Raw genomic sequence first — 23093 nt, 5'->3', positions numbered from 1 at the left:
TACAATTTGCCTGCAGCATTGGAATTAGCATGTAGCCATGCGATTAGCGCGTGGCAGTGCAATTAGCACATAGCCATACGATTAGCACATAGCCATAGGATTAGAGTGCAGCAGTGTGATTAGTGTATAGTAGTACACTTAGCGCACAGCAGTGCAGTTAGCATGACCGGCTTGCCCACTCTCTTCGGTTGGCCTTTTCAGCCTCGTGGACACACAATGCCGCTTCACCTCTTGAAGGTCTCTGGGGCTGCCCTCCCCCCCGCTATGGCAACCTGAGAGGAGCAGTGTGATGAAGCCGACCTTTGTGATCAGAGAGGAGCCCAGAGCATGAGGAGAAATCAAAGTATGACGCTGAGAAAGCAGACTGGCCTAAAGATGCTCAAAGTGGCACGTTCTCATCTTTCTGATCACTCTACCAAACAACGCTGTCCACAATGCCACACCCCCTAACTGTGACCTCATCATCACACAAACAATATGTCACGTATTCCTCATTTCCTAGTTGTTATTCATTTTATATTTCATATCCCTGTGTTTCTGAACCCAGTCCACATTTTTGCTCCCTCCCAGCTTCCAGTGCACCTGTACTAGGTATTCGGTGTTCTTGATTGGCTGGTTCAGGTGTGCTGAGGACTGGGTTGGACAAACACTGCCATATCTCAATAGTACACCTATAAGGCGCCTTGTATGAGATCCAGTACAGACATTCAAACTGCAAAATGCCCCCTCAGAGACCCTCTGAAATTAAGCTGATGATTATACCGCTTGGATTACACTGGCACAGTGTGTAGCCTTTGGAATTCGCATATCCAGCAGATTAAAGGAAAGATGCTGTTTCCATGGTGGTTGCAGATGCCCTAAAGGGTCCTGCAGTGTTCTGATATCAGGCTACAGCGTATCAGGAAAACAAGTGAGACACTGAACGTCACATTCTCTGTGGTGCTGCTCACAATGCAAACGCTATGCAGGTATGCTAGAAGCAGGTTAATGGTTAGTCACCCAGAGACCAAAGACAAACAACCTGATAGTGTAAAGTGCCAGAAAAAAATGTACTGTGGGCATTTAACTGCAATTAGTGCTACACATTACGTTTTAAGACAGAGGCATTTGAGAAGAACGAGAGGCGCTAGAGCAATGAAAGCTATAGGGCTCTGCAGCGTTTGGTCACAGGCACAAAGGCCTCATAGTGAAGGGCCTGAATCATCAGCCGCTGATCTGTGGAAAAATCACCCTGAAAGGTAAATGTGTCCATCATGCAATGCAAAATAGGAGACCACGGCATTTGTGAAAAATAAATCAATTTTTCCAAGATAATGTCTCATATCTGTGCAGGAAATCCACGCTTCTGCAGAGGAAACATCTGTATTTGTCCTCCTCAGCAATCGCTGGGGCTCTGGCTGCATCCTGGAACATTTCCACCATTTTGGGATTCCCTGTTTACTGCTGGACTATAGTTAGTCTGAAAATCTGCAGCTGACGATACAGCCGCAGAAAGCTAAAGGAGCCCCTTTGCTTTGTTTTCCCATGAACAATAGTATAGTCCATAAAAACAGAACAGCCTATTGAAGAACACAAGCCAGTTAGATATTGTCAGATATTGTTTTCTAAAAAAATTAAAAAAAATTGGTCATAAAATAAGAATTCCATTTAGCTTGCATAGAGCTGAGGGTTAGGGTGTTAGGAACAGTTCCGTTTCACCTCCTCTCTGCCCTCAGCCAGAAGCTGAAAATGTCTGCATGACGGCAGGAGGCAACTGGAAGGTTTCGCCACTCATCCCAAAACAGTCACTTGTGTGAAATGCACATACCATTCATGCTCCCTCAAAGTTATGCAGACAAAAAAAAAAGAAGCGCAGATACACAAACGGAGAAGTACAGTAAGGCAAACCCGTCTCTTTAGGGTTAGGGGCGGCGTTAATGTGAGGAATGCCTGATATCCACGACCGAAAATCGTAGACAGGAAAGCAAACAAAAGAAAAACTTATCAAGTTTAATGGAATGTGAAACAGCGGCAGCCAGAGTCCTATTGTTGTGTTAAAAAAAAACCTTAGATCTTTATTTGAAAGCAACATCACAGGTACACTAACCATACACATGTATATTGAAGTATATTTTATCTCTTCTGTTGTCATCTGGCTTTCTATCATTTCTGTCTTCCCTTGTCCATGTTTTTGAATTATTCAGTATAAATGATGTAGGAATGTACTACAAAATACTCATATAAAGCGCCTTGGGAGCAACACGGTTATGAAAGGCGCTATATTAAACTAAACTTAACTGAATTATTGTCTGTTTCAAAGTAACAGGATTTCCTCGCAGACGGGGCTGATACATGACACAACATCCGGCAGCACATAAGTAATAAAAACAACCAATAAAAAGCAAATAAAAATTTATAGGGCTATAAATGAAGCATTTGGCTGGATTCGTTTCCCAAACAAAGAACCGTGGTTTAAGGTACAGAAATATGAAAAAAAGCAACGTGGATGTAAGTCATGCATCCTGCTCATTATCTGTAAGGAATGAAAAAATCGTGGGTGAAAACTTGCCTGCCCATTTAATCAGGAGGTGCTTTTGGGGCATTTTGGGGTAAATAAAAAATCATGACCTTTGGATACCTTAGATAATGACAAATGCTTTTATATATGAGCATTCATGTGCATTTATGACCACCAGCTTAGAGATCTCGTGGTGGTGCTTTTCGAAATCCAGTAAGATTGTGATCTGCACCAGATCTGATAACTTGGAGTACAATAATAAATTCATTACTCAATCTGTCAAATGGAGTGCAATCCTAAATGCATTTTAAATTCCTGTAGTGTAAATACCGAGAAATGAGCAAAAATTTACTGTAATAATATTAGACAACACCATAAAACGTATAGACAGAAACATCGTCTGTATAATCTGTGAGAAAGAGACACCTGTACAGATATTGACGCCTCAGACGACTCTCCCAAGTTTCTTAAATCTTCAGTCTGAGCCACAACAAAGGTGAAATCTAGCCTGAGCATTTGAAGCCAACTTTTCCAAGACCAAACATGCAGTGAGAGCAGTGCAGGTAGGAACACTGCCAGTGATAACCTTCCCTCCACTGTGCCTCACGCATGGGGGTCTTACAATAATTTTCCCCTTAAAAACCTGCATTTGATGTTCTGTAGGTCTGAACCATTACAGGAATCCGCATAGTAAAACAAGCGTCATCGCACCCGCCTGTGGCGCCAAAGGCAGCCCAGTCGTTCATTCTTCAACACTTGACTGTCGTCCACCCACCGAACCTCAAAAGGTAACCAAACCATCGGAGTAAATTGCACACTAAATTATCCTAGTGCAGAAGGCAGAAACCCTCTAGGTTATCGACAGGAGCCAGCACTGATAAAAGGTTTGACACGTAATTATTACTGTGGAATGGGGACCCAGCTCACGCGCATTTCTCACATGATTAGGCTACTATAAAAACGACACCGTATTACATTTCAAGGAAACTGCGTTGGCTGGATGTTGCATCACATTTTTCTCCGAGATTTTATAGGCTTAGATTTTGTCTTTTGTGGGGCTCGTAAAAGATTTTTCTAAAAACAAGAATTGAGTGCCACTCCATAAAATCTTGAGTACTTCCACATACAAGAGTCTGTACTTTACTGTATAAACTCACACACAGCTAGATTTACAAGTTTCATAGTTCATATTCATGCGGGTCTGTATGCTGCAATCATTTATACTACCAGAAGAAAATGCCAATGAAGTGCAGCTGAAACAACTTTAAAACGAGCAGGATATTTGTATTTACATGGTGGTTTCCGCATAGTGATGAGATCTCCGTAATTAGTAGCCAGGCTCACTGTAATCAGACACGCAAATACCCCGTTTACGGGGCACCATCACAGAGGGCGTATTAAGTTAATTATAACGACGACCGCTGCCAAACGCGACATGCATGCGGTGACACAATCGCATTGTAACCTACATTAGGACAATGCGCAGGTACAGCATGCCATCGCAGAGGATTAACGTGGTGAGAAATAAACACAACAGCTCTAAAATCCACCAGTTCAGTTTAAAAACATCGCGCCCTACTTTTAAAACAATGCCTAAACTCTCTCGATTGTTTTGCTGAAATTTAGTTGGGGGTATCAGAGAAAGTGGAAGTTATTCGATTTGCTTGAACATTATGATGAAACTGAGAATATAAATCCTGCAGACAGCAAGATCACAAACCCAAAAGGCTGGAAAGGCAACGAAATAAACCCAGCAGTAGTGTCTTTAAATTAATTTAAAAACTTTTAAAGTAGTAGCGCTACCTTGCAGAGACCCGACCCCAGTTTTTGTCATTTTAAAGTACCTGTTTTTCAAGCGCGCTTTCAGAAAATTTCTTCCAAACGGGGCCATGGCAGCTCGCCGAGGTCCAGACAAGCGTCCCGGGACTTTAGCACGGTGCCAGCATGGTGCGACAGCAGCATGTACGCCTGTGTACTCAATGGCATGGCGACCGAGTCCACAAATTGTTAAGTTAGAAACCCGCACTTCGGCAGGCTGCCTTGGGGGGCCGCCCTATTTCCAGTCTGGGGGAGGGAGGGAGTCCCATTTCCAGTCAGGGGGGAGGGAGGGAGGGCGTCCCGATCCTGCTGAAAGACACAGCCCCGTCCAGTCTGCCTGATGCCGAGGCTACATTCAGGTTTACTTTAGCTTATATTTGGGGTCGTCCTAAAATGCTACTTTTTTAAGGCTGAAGCTGATTTAAACGTTATAGCCTATATACTAGTGCAAAATATAATAGTTAATGTAAAAATTCGTAAGGTAGGTGCAAAATGTGTGAAAAACTTCTGAAACGTGTCCTTTTCAGGGTTGCAGGGAGTCTAGACCCTTTGGGTGCAAGACAGGGAACAGCAACCCATCACAGGACGCACTCACGCACCGTTCACACCTACAGGCATATTCTGGACAATGAGGGGGGGGGTTATGTAAACTCCACACACAGAACCCTATTGGAGATGTGAACCCAGGTCCCAGAGTTGACAGTGCTAACCACTGTACTACACCACGTGGGGAATGTTTTTGTGAAAAAGAAGTGAAGAAAGAAGGAGAGTAAAGGAAAACAGCCAAGTAAAAATGTGTTTTTTCCTATAAATGATTCTTATCATCTCACCCCTTTGCCGACCAGACTGACGCGTCTAGTGAAGCTGCCTTGCTTCACGCATCTTTATTCTGTATCAAAAACATCTGCATGATTGAGCTGGGAGGGGCTGCTTCCCTCTGACCCTATTATCTGTCTGTGATGTAGCAAGAATTTAGCAGCAGTCTTTGTGGGCCTGAAAGCCAATTTCAAAATGAATCAGTGACGTGTAGACCCCCTCACTCGCACACACACACTCGTGCAAGCGACGTGCAAGCAGAGTGCCATGTGATGCACGGGTGACATGGGGGGGGGGGGCTTGCAGGTAAGAGGTGGAGGGACATTGTCTGACATCACACACGGGCATCTACAGCGGGGGCTGGGATCTGTCTGCTTTTCTGCTAAACGCAGGCAGCTGGGGAGGGGGGCACTGATCCTCACCTTATGGACGTGTGGATGTCTGGACACAGCAGCGGCGGATCCCACACGATGAGGACCATCCTGGTCTGTGTGCTTCTTCTCTTTCTGGCATGTGGGGGAATGTGCACAGGTAGGACCCGCACGTACAGACAGAACTCGCAGAAAGTCTGCATGGAGTAGCGTATATATGGCTGAACCTGGTATGGTCTATGGAGATTGGCAGGTGACCAGCCCTGAATTTGCAGTGACTGAATTTGCAGTGACTGAATTTGCAGTGACGGTCATACCTTCAGGTGCCATTGAACCCCTGAAGGTGCTCGCCTGTAGTTTCCATGTAGTGCTTTAATTTGAGTACTATTATTTTTGATACTATTATTACTATAGTATTTCACAGTACTGTAAGGTACCATTTGACTTCACTGTATTTGTATTTTTATTTGTGACACTGGTCAGATCAATGTCATGAATAAAATAGTGATATTAATGTTCACCATTGTGTCAAGTGCATGACATTTTTATTGTGAACCAGATTTGCAGTGTGTCTGGTGTGTAGCATTCACTTTTACTGGTTGCAGGGGCACAGTTCCTCTGCTCGTTGTCTTGGCGAGGAACATGAATCAAACGAAAAACAGTTCTGAAAGAGGCACGTCCCGTGTTTGTTCGCTGTTTGTCAAAGATCTGTAACATGCTGCACTATGGTGCCTGCAGCCAAGTACTTATCTCCTTTGTCTCCTAATGAAGAGAATCCATTATGTTCAATAGGTTCATAGTCACATCTACAGATTTCCTGGACATGCTCCTTTATTGGCGCGATACATGTAAAAGAAGAGCACAGTTTGAGAGGAGCTGGGATCCGTTTCCCGGGAATTCCCGCTGCGTTGTGTTTGCTTCAGGGCGGCACCGGGACATCTGATGGCATATGATCCATTCGGGGACCATTACGATCGCTGTCTTTGGAAAAATCCGGTGGAATAGCTGTTTAACACCAAACATTTGGTGGAAGCATGTTGTCAGAAGCTATAGGAACCCCTGGCATTAAACTGCAAAACGTATAACCATGCAGATCATCAGAGAAGCTAAGATGTTACCAAACCCCCCTGTTCTGATAACTAAAGGCCCCCTTAACTAAGATCTCCTGGGGTGTCTAAGTTCAGCCTCCCAGCGACTCCAGAGAAATCACTTCCATTTCACTTCTATGGTGTCTCAGTTGAATTTCCCTTCTTTGGAAAAGAGCCACTTACCAATGTGGATGTTGTTTGTTGGCTTTTCTAACAGACTCAGATGACAAATGGAAAAGCACGGAGGGGCAGCTACTTACCAGCCTGGTCACTTTGAAGGTTTGTCCCTGTCGCTCAGCCTGCCTCCGTCTCTCTGTGTGTTGGCTTTAGCGCTTCAATGGGATTTATTTCTGTACAAATGCGCCCCCTATTGTTTAGTTAGTGACAGCACACAGCTCTGAGACAAAAAAAAAAACCTGCGGTTTTAATTCATTTTTAGTCACGCGTCAGCTGAAAATTGTTTTATTATTGATGTGATCCCCCCATTTTATATATAGCACATTCTGATGGTAGCATATTTTTATGACGACATGAATTCATATATCTGGATGATGTCTTATTAATATAGAAAGAGCACGTCGTACATTTACATTTAAATGCTATTATGAAAAGTCACACTTTCCAGAGCAATTAGGCAAACAATTGACAGACAGATGCCTTCTTGGGCAACGATACAAGACAGTGTGTAATCGCTCATGGGAGGGGGGTTAGACGCTGCCCTGCCTGCTGCATCTCCACGCCACTCAGAGCGCAGGGCGTCAGACGAGCCACACAGCCGGCACATCACACGGCCCCTCTGACACCAAATTAAGGCTTTTTTGTGTGTTTGTTTAATTCTGATTTCCTGTTCCATACAGCCCTTACAACTTGCTAGTGAACTGTACAACTGCCCGTTCAGACATCCATCCGTCTGTCCATCCATCCACCCATTTTCTGCACCCACTTGTCCTTTTCATGATCGCGGGGGTCCGGAGCCTATTCCGGAAGCTACCGGCACATCCTGGTAAACTGTACTGTATTAAATAACATTTAATGGACTGAACATAGAGGTGAAGGGACTCCGTGGCTGTGATTAAATGGTCGACAGTTCAAACCCCAGCTCCAAAGATTGTCTAACCTCGCTTTCTTAATTGCGTGGTGCTTTAGATAAAGGAGACTCCTACATTATTTAAACGTGTATGTGTTAGGATCAGTCCCCACTGCGCCAGTTTCCCGTTTGGCCAGCTGGTGTCGCTGGCCATCCCAGGTCCCCTAGTCCTGTGTGCTTCACGGGTCCTAGTGTGTTTCCCTGTTCCCTGGCCACCATCTGGCTGCGTGGGCTGAGAACTGAGCTCCCCTACCGTGAAGACATGTTGAGTTTTTTGTGACCTTGGTCATTAGCACTTGTATTCCAGTTTAGGTCTTTGTTTTGAGTCTTTGGTTCTAATTTACCCTGCCTGTGTGTCAGCTATGCTAGTGTTTCACTCTGTAGTCTTAATAACTCTTACCTGTGTCTTGTTTGTCTAGTCTTCAGTGTTTGGTTAGTTATGGTCCACATCTGTCCCTTGTCTAGCCTTCGTCTCACATGTATTTAAGTGCCAGCCCTCATTCTGTTCCTCATTTGGTCATTGTGATTGTTCCTTTGTTGTTCCCTGGTTTATACTTGTTGTCTGCCTGCTTGGTTTTTAACCCCGCTTGTGGTCCATTATTTCTTGTGGAGTTATGTTTTTTTTTTTTTCTTTTCAGTACGGCCCCTTTTGCCTAAGAACCTCTCCTTGGACTGTCTTTTCACCAAACCACGCCGCAACAGTGTGCAAACATCATGTATGTCACATAAGTGAAGGGTGCGCTTGGTTGTGATCCGCTTGGTGTCACTGTCCCGCTGCTCATCTGGTTGCGGTTTAGTCGGACTGAGAGCTGCTGACTAGCTTAGCAGCAGAAATGCTACATGTATGGATGCCCCTGACGTCACTGAGGGATGAATCCACCAGTCTTGCAGTCCCACAGCAGTAGGAAAGAGCTCTATAAAAAGCTCATTTATGTTGGATATCATTGATCTGTAACTACTTATGAACACTCAATTAGCTGGGCAATTCACACAGTCGAAATACTTTAGTTATTATGACTTATAATTGTTTAATGACCATTCATAAAAACAGTCGTTATTACATCCCCACTGCTTCCTCTCATTGACTTTCCTATTTCCTGGCTAATTTATGAGTCTCTACTAAGAAACTGACAAAAATGCTTCCGAAATCCTGCAGTGTACTGCACACAATTAAATTTAAATTATAAAGGTCTTCTTATCTTCATTGCAGCAGTGGTCCCAAGCCGAAATTAGTGAGCTAATAGCTACACATTTCTGCTCTCACAGGTGAGCAAACTGGGTGCCCCCTACTGGAGGACGATATTACTTAATGTTTGCGGGCTTTTGAGCCGCTTGGGTCAGGATGCGTGGTTAAGCGCAGAGGAAGAGCTCGTCACCAGGGGGCGCCCAAACGCCACCAAAACACTGGAACTTCTCCAAAGCCTGCAGACGCTTTGTGTTTCAGTGCAGCCCTGGAAGGTGAGTCGAGGAAACACTAAGGAATGGGCGTATTTTATCCACGGTCACATTATTATTATTAATTAATTATTAATAATATAAATTATTATAATTTGTCCGTTGACGACTTACTAATAAAGGCTAACTTTCATCTTATAGTATGTAATTGCAGAATGACAGTATTTAAACAGGCTTAAGTAGGCCTATATTTCGTCATACAGCAGGCTGAAATCTGGATTACAGACCAAACTGAGTCTCAGCTTGGGTGCAACCGATAGGCGCTGTGTCTAGCTGGCTATTCACTGGGGTAAAACACGTGATACATTTATGCACCGAGATGAATGGTGCTGATGAAGTGCCGCATCTGCTTTTTTTGTGTAGCGGGTCGAAAACAGAGACGTCGCACCTAGGAGGAGATGGCCTTACATCCTGAAAAGGCAGCTTGGAAGCAACGGCCGTAGGAGACCGTACATCTTAAAGCGGACCGTGGGGGACTGACGCTCCTACCCCAACGCCGCGCCGTCTCTTAATCCCTCAGTGTCTCCACAAGTGTCCATAAACCTGCTTTCATCTGTTATCTTTCCAGTTTTCTTATAATGGGTTATAAAAATAAAAGCTGAAGCAAAGTATGTTTGCTTTGTTACACCTTGTTTATACCTACACGAAAAACGTGCAAAGTAACCAACAGATGGCGTTTAAACTCGTGACCAAGTAGGCTAGGTAACCTGGGGTATATAACGCAACGTATCACCTAATTAAAAACGACATGCGGACTCCTAAGTTGATTTCCGTATAGTGCATTGGCCTTTATAATGATTTGTCACAGTATATGCAGGCTGTCAGCCTAGCGACCTTTCCCTGTACTGCAGGTTTTCGTTAGGAGCGCCTCGGTTCAGCAAAGCATCACCTAAAAGGTTTGCTATATTGATAGGTGAATAAACATGCATAGTAACACAAGTACTCTGCACTGGCTTTATAGACCTGCGTTTTTTTTTTCTAATGAAGCAATGATACAACAGCTTCACGTTATATACATATATTCATTACCAATCAGTACTATAAATATGTGTCATTTGGCAGTTAATTTCAGCAACATTCTCCATTCCTATTAAAACCAGATCGTCCATTTTAATGACACCTTCGTGACTATGCGGAAACGACTGATGTTTCAGTGTATATAGCGTGCACTTAAAAGTAAAAAAATGGTCTCACTGTTTGACAACAAATGTAATTAAACCGATGTGTCACAGGCGAAAAATTCTGATTTTTGACCCCAAGCGAGCCATCGCCAGCAGGGGGCAGTAGAGTCACGTGATTTGGGTATTGTTGCTCAATTCGGAAAAATACTTTGTGGTAAATCATTTTTCTCATGCAAAGAAGGCCAATCCTACGTTTTGGGTGGTGATTGTTTGATAAACATTTTCGCTTTTCTATGCCAGTAAAGAGAGCATGTATTTGCGTAAAATTAAAAATTTAACTTCGAGCAGAATGCATTCAGGATTATCTGCATTATGGGTGACTATAGAGATGATGGTTTAAGAATCATGGTAACCCTGTACTCCATCTGCTCAGAAAATCATTACCGAAGAGCTGCTTATGTTCAGCTGGGACAAAAGAACTCTGGCACGTGTTTCTTCTCTATGTGGGCACTGAACATCACTCTCCACTAAAAGCAGGGGTTTCTTTTTCATAAAAATCAAAGCTTATGCAAAAACTGCAGCCACTGCTATCTGTGAACAATATCACGGTCTGTGTTGACTGTGTTGATTTCTTCGTCGTTCATTTTGTATAAGCGATAGAGCTTTAAATGGCATGTGATGTAATTAATGTAGTTAATCATATGTAGGACAAAACATCAATAATGTATGATTTGACCATGTAAGTGACATCAAGGTAGGCTTGTATCCTCATTTGCATAGAATCTGCTTAGAGGGCTGCTCACTCCGTAATGATTATCGACTTGCCCTTCAACAAAACGATCTGGAGCTTCATCTCAGTCAGGCGTGCAGTGTTGTAATAAAGCAGGGAAACTGGCTTTCTGCTTTACTGTATCGCCAATATAATGATGAAGAGTGCGGCCGGTTTCTTTCGCTCATATGATCCGGAATGGGTGGGGAATCACGTATTTCCCCGTTCGGAAATGCACGCTGAAAGTGTCTTTGTATGATCCAAGCCCTGGTGGAGTTTTACAGCCCCTTCAGCGCAGAATACTTTACTTACAGCACCACCTAAAATATCAAAACACCCCAGAGTTGCCTGACAAAGATGTTTTAAAGACTACTAAAAATTTAGCAGCCGGTGGTTCTGAGTTGCCGTTTCCTGTGGTGAACCTTGTGCACGTGCTTATGAAGACGATGCAAGCACGGTATCAAAATAATTCAGTTTCATACTTCCTATTATTTATTAGATAATGAGTTACGTTTAATTGCCCAACAAACACAAAACTATGTTCATATAATTTCTTTGTTTATAAAATGGAATTAAATCACTCGAGGGATTTAAAATAGCATTGCAACTCGGATTCGGCTTAATTTGTTTGTATATGACCTTCGTAGTACTGAATGAACCTCTTGTCGTAAGACAGAACAAGCAAAAAGGCTGCACATCCATAATTTATCAAACCATCAACATCACTATAATAAATACAAGACGCGAATCGAATCGCTCTGATACCGAATTTGCCCGAACACGTGGGTTTGGAGCCGGAGTCCGTACGGACCCGTCAAGCGTTTGACCGCAGTCTCGTGCTCACCAGCACCTCTAATTAATCAGATATGAGTCAATCCATCTCGCAGGCAAACTCTCACCAGCACCGCTTCACCGGTATGCATTATGTATGAATCACTGTCAAGTCATTCCAAACCAATTACAAGCAATTTATCCCAAGTGTCTTTCCTGTTCTGCCTTGTTCCCAACACCCTGAGCACTCATAGCTGCCAGCCATCAGAAGACTATGAAGAAGAGGAATCAAAGACTCCCGAGTAAAGGAAAAAAAACCAGGGGTCCAAGGTCGACTGTCTGCCCAACCCATCGGGCATGCTAACATTATAGAATACAAGGAAAAGCAGCCCGCGTTAATAAAAGCGAGGTGTAGGCTGAGGTGCGTCAGCGAGCTGGTTCTCCAAGCAGGTCTGTGTAAGCTGGCAGATTGTAGACCACACACCGAGTACAGAAAGCGGGGGACGGGGTCACACTGACGCTCGCAGTCTCCGGCATCCATCCTGGGCTGTGACACCAGTAATCTACCAGGCTTGTATAGTCCACGGATTTTGTGATCATGACCATAGAAAACGGTCGCGTGCACCGTTATGTGATTGTGGTCATCGTGGTCGTATGTCTGGCTTTAACTACAATCAAGATCATTTTTTGCAGCTACTCTGGTGAATATAAAAGACGTATAAAACACATAGAAATATTAGTTACTTATTCTTAGATGCACAGCGCTGAATGGAAGATGGGGCTGAGGAATCCCCTCCTCCTGCGACGGCAGAATTTCACAGGCGTGATTCCATTATAATATAGATTGCATTCTGCCAAGTGCTGCTGCCTCTGTATCGCCCCATTCCTCGGTTACTCTTTTATTTACTATCGCTAGTGGTCGCATGGCAACCAGAAATTGATTTCATGGTGTCTCCCGCCAGGTCCTTTCGGAGTTATTATGAAGTATTGGTTTTCTGACCACTTTGACATCTGTCACATGCACATGAGGGACAGTTTCCTGCCGCATTGCCGCTGCTCACTTCAGTTCCAGGTCGCTTCAAAGGATGAGCCTGCAGGGGTCCCCGTTCCTCTCTGTGTTGGTGGGAGGGTCACATGCACTGCATACTGACCCCGGGGGGAGCCAGTGGAAAAACACACCCCAGAGACAGGCTGCTGGTGTCAGAATGTGCAGTGATCAGGGTTGGGCCTTAGGGTTCAGAACCAAGATCCAACAGAAACTGTACAAGAGGCAGGGTCTTAATGGGAGGGTGTGTGTGTGTGTGTGGGGGGGGGGGGGGGCTTAATGGGAGGGGAGGGGGGTCCCCAAGGCAAACCACAACAAAACTAAATTCGACTGCCTGGTGATTCTCGCTGACTGAAAAGGGGCACTAAGGACCTCATTTGGGCAAAAGAAGCAGGATGTCCACCCCAGCCACCCCCCACTCCAATCCCACCTGCATGTCCCTCTTAGATTAATATCCCTCTGTCATTTAATCAATAGAACATTTTAGACATGCAAGCACTTAAGTGAAAATGAAACATAAATAGCTGTAAATATTCCTGCACGTATCTGTTTATTTTTAATCAGTTTCACTCCAGTGTTTCGACTCTCTTTTGTATTTTTTTTTGTATCAAAATACAAGCATGTCTGACATTAAATTCTGTATCAATACACAATGAATACAAGTAAACTCACAGGAAAACCGCTGCGCATACCAGAACACTGTACATGATCGATAGTCGCAATCTTTGACTTGTAAACACGGTTAATCTGATTGAATCACTCTCACGTTGATTTTCATTGGTTAATCTGTCCGGTGATGTAACTGTTACGTTGGTGCTTTGCTTGGCCATCGAACAGTGCCGGTAGATCTCTTTGTGGTCATGTCACTAGTCTGGTTTAAACACCACTTATACTACAATTAAATACAGTACTCTTCTGTACAAAGCCACGACTACACTGATACATATGTAAAAAAATATATGTAATTATCCTTTTACAATATACATACAGTACAGTATTACATACAACGTGGAAAAAAAGCACACAAAAAGACTTTACAGCTTGGCAGGTCCTGTCCTGTTTGGCGACCGCTCGGTGCATGAGAAGCACCATCCGCAGCTGTAAGGTAGGAATACATAAACCGGACGAGCAGTTTTCCATAGGAGCAAAGAGCGACACGAGGCGGGCCCCTGAGGTGGCCCCTGGGGCCCCCAGCCCCGAGTAACATGCAGGACACCACGCGACATCACTCAGTTTTATTTGGAAGACAAACCTCTGTCCCGCGCCACGTTTACCATGTTTCATTATGAATTTCAATGAATCTGTTGCTTTTTGTCGTTTATATGGCTTAGAGATGCCCCCTAATGAGTCACCCGGTGTAAACATAAACAAATGAAGTGCCCACCTTCTTCCAGCTCCGATGAGACTAAAGTGTGAAATGTCACAACAACAGTGTCTCCGTGACTCAATGTTTGCTAAAATACCTCCTCAGGACTTTAGTTAATACGATGGTTCATGCTAATATACCACAGATCTGTGTATCAAGCCACATAAATAAACACATATGACATATCAAATTGAAAAAGGAACAGCAGTGAAGAGGTCCTGGTGACAAACTAGATGCTATTTCAACATTCCAAGACACCAGAAGTACCACCAAGCAATTCCTGAGGAACTTAGATTTCCCGTAAACAGTTTTTTCTTTTCTTTTTTTCCTTTTTTGCTGTGTGGCATCGTAGCAACATCAGATCTGTTTCCTTTGAACTCCCACGAAATCTAAAACTTCTTCGTCTAATGACTCTCCTACGTGATGCAGGAGTGCACAGTAATCACACTTCACTAAGGTACTGTTGTTACCGCATGCGATGCATTTAAACACTGGGTGGTGAACGTGTGCAGCAGAGAAGTAGGGAGAACCAACAGCAGTGGTGCACAGTCATGAAGCTGGTAATTAAAGCTTGGGATGGAGTGTGATTCTGAGAGATTGAACAAGGCGCCCGGGAGGTGATTCTGTACACGAGGTGCTGTCTGATTTGCCGGCTCACAGCTGTCTGTCAGTATCACCGGGTCCACCTGCTTAGCAGTTGTGCATTAATTCACTGGTCTCCAGTAATACACTTGAGTCACTTGTCCGTTCAAAGGTCCAAGTGAGAGACGTAAACATGAAATAGTCGGCCTGTTTCACATTTGTGCCAAAGCCTATTTTCAGCACCAGCGTGATGTGAGGACAAATTCTTTGTGCAGGAAAGTCACAGGATTCCTTTCACACGGCAGGCGAATTACTCAGCTAGCCGGCAGAAAGGCCTTGGGTGACTAAGTGATCATCATAAACAAACCAAAGCTAAACCGATCGACGGATATTACTCTTTTTTTTGGGATTCAAAGTGACGTGCGTCTCTTCAACAGTGATATTTACTGTCAGCTGGCCCAAGCCTGCTGTGAGATTTATTCCAAATGCATTTTCATTATAAGGTCATTGTCTGGATTCTGTTGCATTCTTGTAGTACAGCATTAATTAATAATCAAGTAAATAGACAAATGAATGCTAATTTGGGGTTATCGCCATCGCATGACTGCAGAGCATTTAGTGACCTGCAGGTGGCGCAGTCCAAAGACTAATACTCCTGATAATGAGCCATTCCTTCTGACTAGCAGTGACCACAATTCGCACACATTCAATGTCAAATGAGATCTTATGGTGCACATTCTGAACCTCAATGTTCCCGTGTTTAAACTCCCCCAGCGTGATATACGACGAGCACTGCTTGCCTTTTTTGGTCCCAACCAACTTCTCCCCTACTTCCAAGGCTCCGTGATGCAAAATGTCATTTTGCCTGTCATCGGTCCCTGTGACGATCCTGATTCTGCTGACCCTGGTTGATTTGTGGAACATGATGACAAAGAAATCTCCGGTTGAGGGGGATTTGCCCCAGAAATACTCGTCCACACTGCTGTACGCTTTGGTGGGGTCGTAGTTCTCGAACACGTTTATATTTGTGTACAGACTGGCTGGGGGGTTGTCTGGGATGTCGAAGGAGTCTTCCTCAAAGTCGTCGTCCTTTAGTTTGTTCTCTACACCCTTATATGAGGAGTAGTATCCCATGTGCTGGAACAGCGATGGTTTGAACCTGATGACATCCTTCTGGGCCAGCAGACCACGGAAGTGAATGAGCAGCCAATCGCAGGGCATCTCCTGGTAGAACATCAGCAGGAAGTGGGCTAGCCGGGGCAGGTCCTTGGAGTGGTAGAGTTTGCCGATGTAGCCCAGTTTGGAGAACTCCAGCATGACCCAGTAGGACCCCTCCTTGGAGGTGATGACCTTCTTCATGGCTGTCAAGAAGTTTTTAGAGCATCGGACGTCATCTTCCAGCATCATGTAGAAGTCAGACAGGTTGGTGCAGAAGTTGAGGAGGAAGGCATAGTCCACGTTCTGCTTTGAGCGGAACCGAACCCTGTCCTCGGGGTCGTTGTAGTTCCTCTTGAGTCCATCCAGAGATGGGTAGTACTCCTCTGGAGCGTGGATCACAAGCAGTCTCCCCGCAATGATGTGGTGGGCAAACTTCCGTGAGATGTCCTGCACAAGACTTTCACACCATGCTAAGTCAAAGTCTGCCAGGTGCACCACCACTACGATCTCCTTGAGTTCCTCGTAACTGGACTGGTCAAAAATGGACTTGATGGTCTCCATTAGGTAATTTCCCCTTTTCCTCTTTACAGATGACAGTCCAATGGTTAGATACTCTGCAAAAACAGTAAAAATCACGCTGAATCATTTCATATTACACCATTACACTATTAGATCGATCTGATTACAAATGCATTTGCTTTATTTTCTAGAAGAACAGCTGCAAAAAAAAATCAATATGCCATTATGTTATTGAGTACACTGTTGAAAAACATACTGGAATTATAAATTGGACTTTAAAATACCTCACATATACACCTGACACAAGACATTACCTGTGTTCATTAAAGCGTGAAGTGAAATTTCTATTCTAAAACAGGTTTGGTGATGGCACTGAAATTTCGTGGTGGAGAAATACTCACTCTTTCGTGGCAAAGGAGACCCAGCCAGATATCTGTACGTGACATTAATAGTGCCAGAGAAATTGGTAAGATCTTTAAATGTATGAACATATCTTTCGGAGTTAAGCTGGTGCGCTGCTGATTCTCTCAGTTGCCTTTTGTCCTCCTCCTGAAAACAAACACAAAGAAAGAGAAATGTAGAACATTCCAGAGGTACTGCCAGAGGTGACTTGTTTACACGGCATGCAAAATGAAAGCATGTACTATGAAGCGGAGAAGCAGAAACAAACTGAAAATGTGGATTTTTGTTATATTTTTATTTCCCCTGAATCACAAAAAATATCTCTGGAATCCTATTGTCATTTACAGTATATATAGATGTTCAGGACTGACAATTGTTGCAGTAGTTATTTATGCAGAGTGTGTACACAGGCGTTTGTGAGGGAGCATATGTTATAATAAGTCCAGAACATGTTTGCACAGCCCCAGCGATCACGGTTCGTCCTTCAGAGGCCAGAGGGCAAACAGCAATGGCCTGTTGTCTTTGCAGCATGCTACGGGACATCACTGCTGTGGCGTCACACTGTAAGCAAAGCTTTGGGGGTCGGGTATTTTTAAAGATCATAAAAACCCATCATTATGAGGAGTGATTATGCAGAGACAAAGTGCTGATTACAGCTACACCCTGATTAGTCACCCAGATGCCACGCAGAGCGGGGCGGCTGCAAACTCACCAGTACGTAGCCGTCCTCGATGTAGAGGTTGAGGAAGAGGAGGACGGTGACCAGCGCCCCCAGGAGGGGGATGACCGAGCGCTTCCGGAAACACCTCATTTTGTCCAGATACTTCCACAGCAGCCTCATAGTGGCAGTGAGCCAGCTTGAACCTGAGTGGGAGACACACGTGCGTCAGAGACCACACTCCAGGGACGCATCAGTGGAAGGAGAGCTCAGACACCACAAGCCAGGACCACCCCAGTGTGACACCACCCAGGGCGAGACACTGAGAGGGGCCGAGATACTGTCACCGCTGTCACTGCACTAACTCCACGCTAAACTCCACCTTCGCTAATGGAGATGATGCTGAGCCTCAAAATCAGCTGCTAGCATGATGGTAACAGGGATGGATTCCTAACCTATACATCCATTCATTTAGTGTTAGTAGGGTTAGGATTAGCAAAGTTAGAGTTAGCAGAGTTAGCAGGGTTAGGGTTAGCAGAGCCTGGGTTAGGGTTAGCAATGTTAAAGTTAGCAAAGTTAGTGTTAGCAGAGTTAGCAGGATTAGGGTTAGCGGAGTTAGCAGAGTTACAGTTAGCAGAGTAAGCAGAGTTAGGGTTAAATGAGTTAGCATGGTTAGGGTTGTGTTAGCAGGGTTGGAGTTAGCAGAATTAGGGCTTGCAGAGTTAGCAGAGTTATCAGGGATATGGTTAGCAGAGTAAGCAGGGTTAGGGTTAGAAGAGTTGGCATGGTTAACGTTGGGTTACCAGGGTTAGGGTTAGTAAGAGGTAACTGCAGCTGTACAACTGGATAAAAGTTGTTTGGCTTGAATGTGTTACTGAATCAGGTAAATAGAATTATGATGGGTCACGTTCCCACACACAGCCATGACTCGACGTGGTCACGATTCGATTTTCAGCTTAACAATGACTCCGAGGCTCCTTGTCTGCTTGTTGTGACTCACATGTCTAATCCTCAGGCTTCCTTTAGTCTGTTCCCTAAAGCCAATCAAGATCATGTTTGCAGGATCAGTACCGAGCTTGGGGAGGAAAGCACGTCTGTGCTGAATGCATCAGCGGCACAGGAATGGTAGTAGGTAAAAGGAAAAAAAGACTTTAAGCAAATTTCAATGACTCGCTGTTGTTCATATTGTTTTGCTCACATGAGGTGAGTTGGGCTGAAGTCATATTTGAAGTATGGATAACAAAATGATCTCCCAGCAGGGTGACGTTGATGAGATATCGGCACGCTCGGATGTCATTTCAGTGCTACCCAGAATGGTACCAATGAATTGGGAATGTGGCCCTTTAAAGAAAATGTAACCTTCACTAAGGAATGTTGAGTTTATGACATGGGTTCGAGGGCGGGTTGTTTTGGATGTGAAGGGAAGCCTGAAGAAGGATGAAAAGGAGACCAGGTTGAAAAGATGTAAAAGGGCACTGTCCGTACTTAATGTTTAATGTTGTCTTTTATCTCTTTATACTCATGTTTCATATTTGAACCAAGCACTTCACTGCACATACATGTACCGAGCATGTATATGTCACCAATAAGACTTAATCTGGTTTGAAGTATAGACAGCCGTCCTCCCAAAGCGTGTGGGAAATACAGAGCGTGCACTTCGGGTCCTATGCCACTCATGCAGCAAGTCATGCCATGTGCCCAACAACAAATGAAATAAAATTAATCTCCCAGTCTATTACAAGCAGAATGAATAATTACACAAATGAATGGTTTTTAAATTATTGGGTTCATTCTATTTTGCATTCTGTCGCATTATTGAGTACTGGATGTATTTCTCGATAATGAATATTAACGCACTTTGCAGCTCATTTGAATAATAATTCAGTGTGTTCTCAGAAACAAAGCCCTTCACAGAACCTGCTATGGGCCCAGAACACAGCACAGGAAACCTGCCCTGCTCCTGATTTGTAATGCAAAGAGACAGAGTGGCAAAAATACTACCAAAGTCCCAGAGCAGCACCCCCACCGCCTTCCCTCCGAGCAGCTTTATAAAGTAAGAGCCACTTGCCACTCCAGATAAATACAAGGCGCAGCTGGAAGATGGGCACCAGGCAGGCGGCCGTGCAGCTCCAGGGCCTCGCTCACCACACTGGCGCATTTACCTCACTCTTCCGGGCCAATTCAGTGCTCCGGAATAAGAACGAGTTCGATTTAAAAGCATTCTTTATATAGTTCCGCAAATAACACTTCAGGGTAAATTACATTTAGGCTGTTCTTCGAAGTGGCTCTGAAATGCTTGTTTTCAAGGTGAAATGGCAGGATGAATGAATAGATATATACAGCCTCAATGAGACACTGCAGAATTTCTGTGAGGCAATCTTTAGTTTTTCTGTTAGACAATCTTCAGTCTTTCTATTTTTATTGTTATTATGCAGTGTTTTAGTCATTTTGCAGTGTTTCTGTGACACACTGCAGTGTTCCAGTCTTTCTGCAGCGCTCCAGTCATTTTGCAGTGCTTCTGTGACACACTGTAGTGCTACTGTGACACGCTGCAGTGTTTGGGTGATGCTGCAGTGTCTCTATGATGCTGCAGTGCTTCTGTGATATGCTGAGGTGTTTCTGTGACACGCCACAGTATTTTTGTAACATGCCGCAGTGTTTCTGTGATGCTGCAGGGTTTCAGATATCCTTCATTATCCTCGATAGTGAAGTTAGTCTGTTTGTAGTACCTCCTGAAAGCCTGGTAACTGTCCTTAAGGGTAAAAAAAAACATCCACAAAGACAAAGTCAAAAAATGGCAGCATAATGACTGCCTTTCATGTCGCAGGGGCATAATGGCTGTGTTTACCACAGCAATGAGCATGAGCTCCTGGTTCCATCATCCTGGCTCTGCTGGGGCCTGAACTTTGCATGAAGGTCAAGCAGAGGAATGCAGGACATGCACCCCCCTGCGAACTGAAGGCAAACATCAAAAGAAAAAACTCCCAGAAATGTAAATGTGAAGACAGCCTGCTGTCAGCCCGGAACTCCGAGTGTCGCTGGAAATGTGACAGGAAGGGTTCTGGGCATTTCTGCACACTGCATGTGCGTTTGGTAGGATTATGCGAGCGCGGCACAGAAATCCACACTGCCAGAGAGAGTTGTGGGCTTGATTGATGAAATGATGGGCTTTGTGGAGGCTTTTCTGTTCATCATTAGGATTTCAGCCCTGCAATTGCAAAATAAAAATTAAAAATAATGACAATGGTGCAGGGATCTAACCACTGGAGAAAGAGGAGCAGCACTGGTGAGTTTCCCTCACTGAAGCTGCAGTGATACCCGTAGATGGATCTGTGCTGAGCGCATGCTTTGTTTCCCAAGCTGCTGGATTTTAGCCACAGAAGAACAAAACCACAGTGTATCTGGCATCATATTTTACAGAGGAAGTTACAGCTTCAGCAGCAGAGGAATTAAAAGCGAATTTGTTAGAAGTCTTCCTTGTCTCCCTTTTTACTTTGAGCCCCTTTGTTCATTCGGTTGTTTTACATTTATATGGTAATAAGAGCCAGGAAGTCGTGATTAACCAGAGAGGTTTTACACGGAAAACATTCGGAATAGTCACCAGCCCCATTAGGAAAACACCACCTACTGAGAAGATGCTGAGAGTCAGATCCACGTTTCGGGCAAAAGATGGGTGAGAAAGACAGCCTGTAGGGGGCAGCAGCGAGCACTTGGGGTCCGGCTTCTCCACACCACAGGACTGTGCGTGTTAAGAATAGGAATAAAAGGACTAAAAGCAGTGAGGGCAGCTGCGGTATTCCCTGTGCCCAGCACAGCAGGAGTGCAACTGTGCTTCAAAGGGAACCAAAATACCTCCCTTTATCACTGGATGTGCTTTTCAAGATGAAAATATGGAATTTGTGCCATTACATTAATTTGAGGGAATGATCCTATAACCAAACTCATTAGCACATTCGCAAACTCCTCCGTCGATCGCACCTTCTCCTTCATCTGTGCATCTCAAACAAAAATAGCAGCTGCCATCCTATTGGCTGCTCAGAGAAGGTGTAGGAGGCATCTGCTCTGTCCAAAAAACCCCACCAGTGCTGAGTCATCACAAGAAGGAGGGGCAAACATCCCCAAACCGAGTTCACAATCTTCAATACTATTTAAAAACCATTCTTCTGTAGCTCAGTGTCAACACGACTTCAAACTGTCTTCTCCATCAGATGACACCCTAATGAAGATGATTTCCTGTTGTCATGTCATCGTGTAGAATGTCAGTAAGTGACAGAAGGTGTCCATGGCTGTTTGAACACCGTAGGAACCAAACTTAATGGGAAAATCCTGATGAAAAACCCATTCTGAGTGAGCAGAAGAAAAGGATTAATCATGAAGCAAGTAGAAAGCAATTTTCCCACATTTAATCTTCTTACCTCTTTTACATTATTTCCCTGAGGTATCTTGAATCTCACAGATACACAGAGCTCTGCACAAATAATCAATTAAGCCAGGAGAATCTCATGAATTCAGCAGTTGGTTTGTGTCAAACCTGCTACTTAAATAGATTTTCCCAGCACTTGGCAAGGAGCAAAAACTGAGAAAGAAGGCAGTCTTACAGAACGAGCCCAGAGCAGGCCATGTGGAGGTGAGGCAGTATTAAAGAACAAGCCCAGATCAGGCCATATAGGGCAGAAGGCAGTATTAAAAAACGAGCCCAGAGCAGGCCATGTGGGGGTGAGGCAGTCTTAAAGAACGAGCCCAGAGCAGGCCATGTAGGGGAGAGGCAGTCTTACAGAACGAGCCCAGAGCAGGCCATGTAGGGGAGAGGCAGTCTTAAAGAACGAACCCAGATCAGGCCATGTAGGGGAGAAGCAGTCTTAAAGAACGAACCCAGAGCAGGCCATGTGGGGGTGAGGCAGTCTTAAAGAACGAGCCCAGAGCAGGCCATGTAGGGGAGAGGCAGTCTTAAAGAACGAGCCCAGAGCAGGCCATGTAGGGGAGAGGCAGTCTTAAAGAACGAACCCAGAGCAGGCCATGTGGGGGTGAGGCAGTCTTAAAGAACGAGCCCAGAGCAGGCCATGTAGGGGAGAGGCAGTCTTAAAGAACGATCCCAGAGCAGGTCATATAGGGCAGAAGGCAGCCTTAAAGAACGAGTCCAGAGCAGGCCATGTAGGGGAGAGGCAGCCTTAAAGAACGAGCCTAGAGCAGGCCATGGAGGGGAGAGGCAGTCTTAAAGAACGAGCCCAGAGCAGACCATGTAGGTGAGAGGCAGTCTTAAAGAACGAGCCCAGAGCAGGCCATGTAGGGGAGAGGCAGTCTTAAAGAACGAGCCCAGAGCAGGCCATGTAGGGCAGAAGGCAGTATTAAAGAACGAGCCCAGAGCAGGCCATGTAGGGGAGAGGCAGCCTTAAAGAATGAGCCCAGAGCAGGCCATGTAGGGGAGAGGCAGTCTTAAAGAATGAGCCCAGAGCAGACCATGTAGGGGAGAGGCAGTCTTAAAGAACGAGCCCAGAGCAGGCCATATAGAGGGGAGAGGCAGTCTTAAAGAACGAACCCAGAGCAGGCCATGTGGGGGTGAGGCAGTCTTA

At 44.7% G+C, this 23093-nt stretch overlaps 3 protein-coding genes across 17 annotated transcripts in view; 1 reads left to right on the top strand and 2 right to left on the bottom strand.

Annotated features, from left to right (window-relative positions):
* The window catches only part of rassf9 (Ras association domain family member 9), a 7500-nt gene extending 2970 nt beyond the window's left edge, over window positions 1-4530 (bottom strand). Inside the window, exon 1 of the mRNA XM_023795194.2 lies at window positions 4342-4530. Within this exon, the coding sequence (XP_023650962.2) occupies window positions 4342-4388 (47 nt within the window). The 5' untranslated portion in view covers window positions 4389-4530. The remainder of the gene's footprint in view (window positions 1-4341) is intronic.
* Window positions 4531-5463: 933 nt separating this feature from the next.
* Window positions 5464-9743, top strand: LOC111835185 (neurotensin/neuromedin N). Of its 2 annotated transcripts, XM_023795195.2 has the most exons (5): window positions 5464-5662; window positions 6808-6869; window positions 8316-8393; window positions 8944-9135; window positions 9496-9743. In XM_023795195.2, the coding sequence occupies exons 1-5, from the start codon at window positions 5557-5559 to the stop codon at window positions 9610-9612; spliced, it is 555 nt and encodes a 184-aa protein (XP_023650963.2). In that variant the 5' UTR covers window positions 5464-5556; the 3' UTR covers window positions 9613-9743. The 2 variants fall into 2 exon arrangements, with proteins under 2 accessions (XP_023650963.2, XP_023650964.2); XM_023795196.2 differs by lacking the exon at window positions 8316-8393.
* Window positions 9744-13371: 3628 nt separating this feature from the next.
* The window catches only part of mgat4c (mgat4 family member C), a 93485-nt gene continuing 83763 nt past the window's right edge, over window positions 13372-23093 (bottom strand). For all 14 annotated transcript variants that reach the window (XM_072708887.1, XM_072708913.1, XM_072708920.1 and 11 more), the window contains 3 exons: window positions 17578-17729; window positions 16865-17012; window positions 13372-16558 (listed from right to left, as the gene is read on the bottom strand). In XM_072708887.1, coding sequence (XP_072564988.1) covers window positions 15402-16558; window positions 16865-17012; window positions 17578-17729 — 1457 coding nt within the window. In that variant the 3' untranslated portion in view covers window positions 13372-15401. The remainder of the gene's footprint in view (window positions 16559-16864; window positions 17013-17577; window positions 17730-23093) is intronic.

The sequence above is a fragment of the Paramormyrops kingsleyae genome, chromosome 1 (assembly GCF_048594095.1).
Source record: "Paramormyrops kingsleyae isolate MSU_618 chromosome 1, PKINGS_0.4, whole genome shotgun sequence".
Lineage (NCBI taxonomy): Eukaryota > Metazoa > Chordata > Actinopteri > Osteoglossiformes > Mormyridae > Paramormyrops > Paramormyrops kingsleyae.
Note: the sequence above shows the minus strand (reverse complement) of the source record. Positions and strands in the feature narration are given on the sequence as shown.